This window comes from Nycticebus coucang, chromosome 5 (genome assembly GCF_027406575.1).
Source record: "Nycticebus coucang isolate mNycCou1 chromosome 5, mNycCou1.pri, whole genome shotgun sequence".
Classification (NCBI taxonomy): Eukaryota; Metazoa; Chordata; class Mammalia; order Primates; family Lorisidae; genus Nycticebus; species Nycticebus coucang.
In genome coordinates, this window is record NC_069784.1 from 52,561,852 (window position 1) to 52,568,987 (window position 7,136).

Below are 7,136 nucleotides of genomic sequence, written 5' to 3' on the forward strand. Positions count from 1 at the left end.
AGTGGAAGACATTATTCTTAGTAAAGCATCACAAGAATGGAGAAGCATGAATCCTATGTACTCAATTTTGATATGAGGACAATTAATGACAATTAAGGTTATGGGGGGGGAGGAAAAGCAGAAAGAGGGATGGAGGGAGGGGGGTGGGGCCTTGGTATGTGTCACACTTTATGGGGGCAAGACATGATTGCAAGAGGGACTTTACCTAACAATTGTAATCAGTGTAACCTGGCTTATTGTACCCTCAATGAATCCCCAACAATAAAAAAAAAAAAAAGAGTTTAAGGTAATCTAATAATTAAAACCTCTAAAACTGGGCGGCGCCTGTGGCTCAGTCGGTAGGGCACCGGCCCCATGTGCCGAGGGTGGCGGGTTCAAACCTGGCCCCGGCCAAACTGCAACCAAAAAATAGCCGGGCGTTGTGGCGGGCGCCTGTAGTCCCAGCTACTCGGGAGGCTGAGGCAAGAGAATCGCTTAAGCCCAGGCGTTGGAGATTTCTGTGAGCTGTGTGAGGCCACGGCTCTCTATCTAGGGCCATAAAGTGAGACTCTGTCTGTACAAAAAAAAAAAAAAAAAAAACCTCTAAAACCCAGCTCAAATTACTAAATTGCTTCCTCCAGGTCAGTAACACTGTTAACATTAGACACCTCTCTGGGATCTTTCTAAGAATCATGCAGCTTAGAAAGCAACATCAGTGAGTTTAGAGTTGAAGTGTCACAATGTCTTTAAGAAACCGGCCAAACTGCAACCAAAAAATAGCCGGACGTTGTGGCGGGCGCCTGTAGTCCCAGCTACTCGGGAGGCTGAGGCAAGAGAATCGCTTAAGCCCAGGAGTTGGAGGTTGCTGTGAGCTGTGTGAGGCCACGGCACTCTACCGAGGGCCATAAAAGTGAGACCCTGTCTCTACAAAAAAAAAAAAAAAAGAAATCTACTTTTCACAGCCAGGCCTTGTGGTAGGAGCCTGTAGTCCCAGCTAGTAGGGAGGCTGAGGTAAGATTGCTTGAACCCAGGCATTTGAGGTCACAGTAAGCTAGGCTAATGCTAATGCCAGGGCACTCTAGCCTGGGGCAACAGAGTACGACTATCTCAAAAAAAAAAAAGATCTGTTTGTTAACTATTCTTATTATGGGGTTGTTCAAACATTCTCCTAGAACTGAGCCATTACAAGTAAAACACAATAACCAATCCCTTATGTAGCACCTGGTGAAGAGCCAAACCGATACTACTACTTATTGAAAAGAATTGAATGGCATTTCAATGAAGGTGAAATAATGAGATAGAGGGAGAGAAAACTGCTACATGGTTCCATTGGGCAGAGCCTCAGAGGTGAATAGTCCTTAATTAGACTGCTGGTCTCTTGTCTGAATTTGGGAGATATCCTGATCCTAAAGATTTAAGAACCATCTTTGTCTCATCAATACCAAAAGTAGGTTACTCTCACCTATTTAGTAATGACTCTACCAGATTCAATCTTTCTGAGTAATACTCCCTTACCATGAGTTAATAGGAAAGGAGAGAGGGTGGAGAGGTGTAGGGAGGGAAAGACACCTTTTTATTCCATGACATAGGCCATGTTACATTCGATCTACATCCCTCTGTGGTGTACTACCCACAACACAGACGCTCCATCAGTCTTGGCTTCACTTTGTCTCTCAATAGGATAGTCAGGTGAAGCAGGAGCTTCTTTCTACGAAAATAATAATTTGAACATACTTTTTCTTCTTTCATCTGATGACCAAAAAACATACAATGCCATCTTACCAATCTGATAGAAACTTGAATTCCTGAATTTTCAGACCATATAATAAAAATCTCTTATTTTAAAATCTAAATTTAGTATTCATTAAATTTTACTAAAATTATTTTCACTGTAAAAAAGAAAACACTTTTCAGCCAGCTGTGGTGGCTCATGCCTATAATCCTAACACTTTGGGAGGCCAATCAGGAGGATCGCTTGAGCCCAGGAATTTGAGACCAGCCTGGCTGTACAGCAAGACCCTACCTCTACAAAAACTAAAAAACAAAGTTAGACAAGCATGGTGGCATGGTCCTGCAGTCCCAGCAACTCAGGAGGCTGAGGCAGGAAGATCGCCTGAGCCTAGGAGTTTGAGGTTACAGTGAATAGAGCAAGCTATGATAACACCACTACTGCTCTCTACACTGCACAACAGAGCAAGATCCTATTTCAAAAAAAAAAAAAAAAAGGAAACACTTTTAATAAGAAAGAAATTCCTCAACCAATATTCACTTAGAATGGAGACTCTTTTTTAAAGCCTACCAAATAATAACACCACTAAATACAGGGTGTATATTTTCTTTTTAAATTTCCCTTCATGCTTTCACATTTCTTAGTATCTACTTTCTAAATGAAACTTTGTCTTCTTATGTGGGAGGATCCAAACCAAAGACACACAAAGCTAAAATGGATTGATCAGGATTAGCATTAAAGAATGTTATTTCACCAAGTTAAATGAATTCAGCCTACATGGGGCTTAAGCTCAGAAGTTACAAACAAAACTATTTGTCTTAGACATTAAAGTTAACTGGGCCGTCAATCCATTAGAAAAGCAGAACTGACAAGAAAAACAATAAAACAAAAACCTAAGGGTAGTTTCATACCTCGAGTAAGGTATTACTATTGCCTACATATACCTCTTAATGTATCAAGAAGTGCTATATCCTAGAGATTAGAGAAGGGAGAAGAAATAGAAGACTTATTAAACCTTGCAACCTAGTACCACAGAATATAATCGTGGCTGTGCTGTGAGGTGACTAAATCAGCAAGTGATAAAGTGGCTCTGAAGCAGCCCTGCCCAAGGAATGGGCAAAGAACCCTAGTAATAGCTCATTAAAAGCTGATGTAAACTCACTACCCAGCCTTCTGGTGTTCAGTAAGGACAGCACCGGGTGATGGTTTTTGACAAGCAACAAGAATCGGTACCCCCGGCTCGGCGCCCGTGGCTCAATTTGCTAAGGGGCCAGCCACATACACCTGATCTGGTGGGTTCGAATCCAGCCTGGGTCCACCAAACAACAATGATGGCTGCAACCAAAAAACAGCCAGGCATTGTGGCGGGCACCAGTAGTCCCAGCTACTCGAGAGGTAGAGGCAGGAGAATCGCTTGAGCCCAGGAGTTGGAGGTTGCCTTTAGCTGTGATACGACAGCACTCTACCCAGGGTGACAGTTTGAGGCTCTGTCTCAAAAAAAAAAAAAAAAAAAAAAAAGAATTGGTACCCTCTAGCAATGCAAATTCATTCAAAATAAAGAAAAACTTTATTCATGATATCTCAATCTGGCTATCCTCAGAAAAGACACCAGGTTTCCACATGTGTTGAGTTCAAGAAACAATGCATACCTATGCTGTATGCTGGGTACTTACAGCAGAAGAATCTCAAGTTACAGAAAAATTATTTTTTAAAAACTTTTCAGTGTTGTCCTACATATATCCATATAGAGCTACATCTGTGTGTGTGTGTGTGTGTGTATATATAGATATGTATATACAATGTATATAATGGATATCATATTACTAACTTACCAGTGTTTGAGTTGATTTTTCAGTAGCAGAGACAGATCTGTACTAAACCAACTACCTACTGATCCAGTCATTCCAACATTTTCAAGATAACTGTCTGGGGTTAAAGATAGAAATGGCCATGAAACAAGATCAAATTCACTGGTTCACATAAGACTCCAAACTGTAACACTAACCTCACTGCACTTTTTCCTAAAAATATATAACAACTTTGATTTACTACTAAACATCATGGTGACTACAATTAATAACAATATATTATATATTTGAAAATTGCTAAGACAGCAGATTTTAAGTATTTTCATCACAAAAGTATGTGAGATAACACTTATGTTAAATAGTTGATTTGGTCATTCTACAACGTATACATATATCAAAACACATTGTACCCTATAAAACATAATGTATAACAATTTTTACTTATCAATTTTTCTTTTTTTTTAAGACAGAGTCTCATTCTATTGCCCTGGATAGAATGCTGTGGCCTCAGAGCTCACAGAAACCTCAAAAACTCTTGGGCTTGAGCAATCCTTTTGCCTCAGCTCCTGAGTAGCTGGGACTACAGGCACCCACCACAACGCTGGGCTAGTTTTTCTCTCAGTAGAGACCGAGTCTCACTCTTGTTCAGGCTGGTCTTGAACTCCAGAGCTCAGGCAATCCACCACCTTGGCCTTCCAGAGTGATAAGATTACAGGCATGAGCCACTGTCCCCAGCCTTACTTACCAATTTTAAAGAACAACAATCATTTACTAAATATTTTTCCCTGTTTTCTCAACCCTTCTCCCCCTGCCCTTTTTTTTTTTTTTTTTTGAGACAGAGTCTCACTTTGTCTCCCTCAATAGAGTGCCATGGCATCATAGCTCACAGCAACCTCAAACTCTTGGGTTCAAGCGATTCTACCTCCTCCTCCTTTTTCTACCTCACAGTCTTTGGAATTCTCAATCTGAAATCTACCTATACTTCAAAACCCAATTTAAATCCCACCTCCACTGTCACAACTTCCTAGACTGCACAGTATCTTTGGAATTCTCAATCTGAAATATACCTATACTTCAAAACCCAATTTAAATCCCACCTCCTCTGTCACAACTTCCTGGACTGCACAATATCTCCCACAGTATCTCCCACTCTGCGAATTCTAAAGCACAGATTATCTCTCCTCATTCACATTATGCTGCTACATTTTCCATGTTTGTCTTGTCTTTCCAAAAACACTGTGAGATCCATACAGAATCTTGTATGTATTTTAGGAAGCATTAGCTTATATTCAATTATGTTAGGCCTTCAATTTACAAATAAGTTATAACAGATAGTAAGTCAAAATAGTAAGCTCAAGAACTTCTCTAGGCATTACCTAAGAGTTAGAAAAATGCCTGCAAAGCCTTTCAAACTATCCCACTGAAGCGGGGACTTAAGGCAATAAAAAGAAAGTTATAGTAAGTTCCGGAAATTGAGACTGTTTTGTCACTCTTAGGGGCACAAAGTGACCCTGCCGTCCCTAATAAGCTCTCCTCTGACAACTGTCCCCTAATTTTCTTGCACTCTTCACATTGTCTCCTTCTCACGATGACCCTCCCGCCCCCCAATCCTCAGCAACTGAAAGATCAGAAAAGCAAAGGCCACAAAGTTCAACAAGGCATCACAATTCAACATGTCACTGGTCACACACACAGTAGCTGAATTCCAGAGTTCCTCTCTATGATGAGAGAGTTCTGGAGGCTCTGATGTCTTCAGTAAAAAAATAAGGCATCTGCTCTTCCCAGCACTGAAATATAGCAAAAAGCACATAAACACAGCAAAATCAGCAAGCAAACCCAAGGAGCTTTTAGATCAAACTATGACTATGAAGTTGGGAGTGTAAGAAATAGGAAAGAAAATGACATAAAAAACCTGCATAAACTTTAGGGTGAAATGGCTATAAAATACCCTTTGGGCGCTTATTCACTGGACTCTTACTTGTGTTTCAAGAAATAAGATACACCAACACACTTCAGAAGGCTTTTCTCCCTAGACTGTATCTGAGACAAATAAATAACAGAGGTAAATGGTCAGGTCTTAAGCCTGAACCTGTACGCTTCTAAGGAAAAGAACCACAACTAATTCTATAAAGCCAGCTGTTCAAGGATAAGATCATCTTCACCCTGGTGGCTCTCCCTGAAGTAGTTCTGGGTTTGGGGTGCAGATCCTGGCACTGGGTAGCATGCAGCAGGGAGTTTTCTCCACCAACACCGCACTACCTCTCCAGGGGCTAACACATGCTAGCAGAAAACGGTGAAAACCAATTTTATGTCAGAGGAAACAGTCCCCAACAGTCTGTCCCGGATCTTTCTTAAGTCAAGAGAGAGTAGGGAGCGGGGAAAACAAATTTTGTGCCAGAGGAAGCAGTCCCCAAGTCTGTCCTTGATCTTTTTTTTTTTTTAGAGACAAGAGTCTCACTTTGTGGCCCTTGGTAGGGTGCTGTGGCGTCACAGCTCACGGCAACCTCCAGCTCTTGGGCTTAGGTGATACTCTTGCCTCAGCCTCCCGAGTAGCTGGGTCTACAGGCGCCCCCACAACGCCCGGCTGTCCTGAATCTTTTTTAAGTCAAGGGGGGAGGAGCGGTAAGGGAGTTGGTACTAAAGATACTGGCAGCGTGACAGTCAAAATAAACCAAATTGAAACAGTATGTCCTGCCTTCTTCCTATAGCCATTTCCTTCAGTAGTGACAGGGAGAGCAGGCATAATGCAAGTCACTAGTTGACTGCAGTTTTCCCTTTCGCTAGAACACTGAAGCCACTGAAGACCAAACACCCTCTTTCCGCCTCAGCTACCTTCCAGACCCTCTGTTCGGTGCGCCCTTCCTTCCCTAGAGACACCCGAATGGAGACAATCCTCTGCAACCCGTTATTGCTTCACTGAAGATGGGGGAGGCGGAGGACCTGGTGGGAAGTGGAAAAGGTAACAGTGGAAGGTGAGAAGCTACAGCGGAAAGTCGGGGGCGGGAGGGTCATCGTGAGAAGGAGACAATGTGAAGAGTGCAAAAAATTAGGGGACAGTTGTCAGAGGAGAGCTTATTAGGGACGGCAGAAAGCAGGGGGCAGGTAAGAAAGGAAGAGGAAACGAGGGGTGGGGGTGGGGGGCAGCCGAAGAGGCCGCAGAGCTGGGCAGGGCCCTCCAGAGGTTGGGACCCGCGACCGGAGACGGAGGGCAGGAGGTTCTCAACCTACGCCAGAGGATTCAGGGGTGTGCGGGAAGCTTAAGACTCGGTTCCGGGACATCGGAGCCAGGCATCTGTGCGGTGCTGGAGCGCAGAGGACATGGACTCTTACCGGTAGTTTGGGGTTGACCTCGCCTTTACAAAAGTGGCAGAAAAACCGGTGCGCGGCTACCGCGGCGCCCGCATCGGCCCCGGCCGCCGAGGCCTCCGCCATTTTTGTCCTCCGCGGCTGCTGTCCGAGAGGGCAGTCGGCCCGCTCCTCGCCAGGCCGCTCCCTCCCCGGCTGCGGTCCCAGCGCCGCCGCCGCCTCCTCTGCGCGGCCTGCCGCCCCAGCGCCCGCGCGGTCACGTGAACCTGCCGGGCCCGGATAGGCGGCGGCCCGCCCCCGGCTCCACACAGGCG

The 7,136-nt window shown here is 44.1% G+C and overlaps 1 protein-coding gene across 1 annotated transcript in view; it reads right to left on the minus strand.

Moving 5' to 3' along the window:
• Positions 1 to 7,120, minus strand: part of RNF115 (ring finger protein 115) — a 78,493-nt gene extending 71,373 nt beyond the window's left edge. The window contains exon 1 of the mRNA XM_053592172.1: positions 6,847 to 7,120. Within this exon, the coding sequence (XP_053448147.1) occupies positions 6,847 to 6,948 (102 nt within the window). The 5' untranslated portion in view covers positions 6,949 to 7,120. The remainder of the gene's footprint in view (positions 1 to 6,846) is intronic.
• Between the last annotated feature and the right edge of the window lie 16 nt (positions 7,121 to 7,136).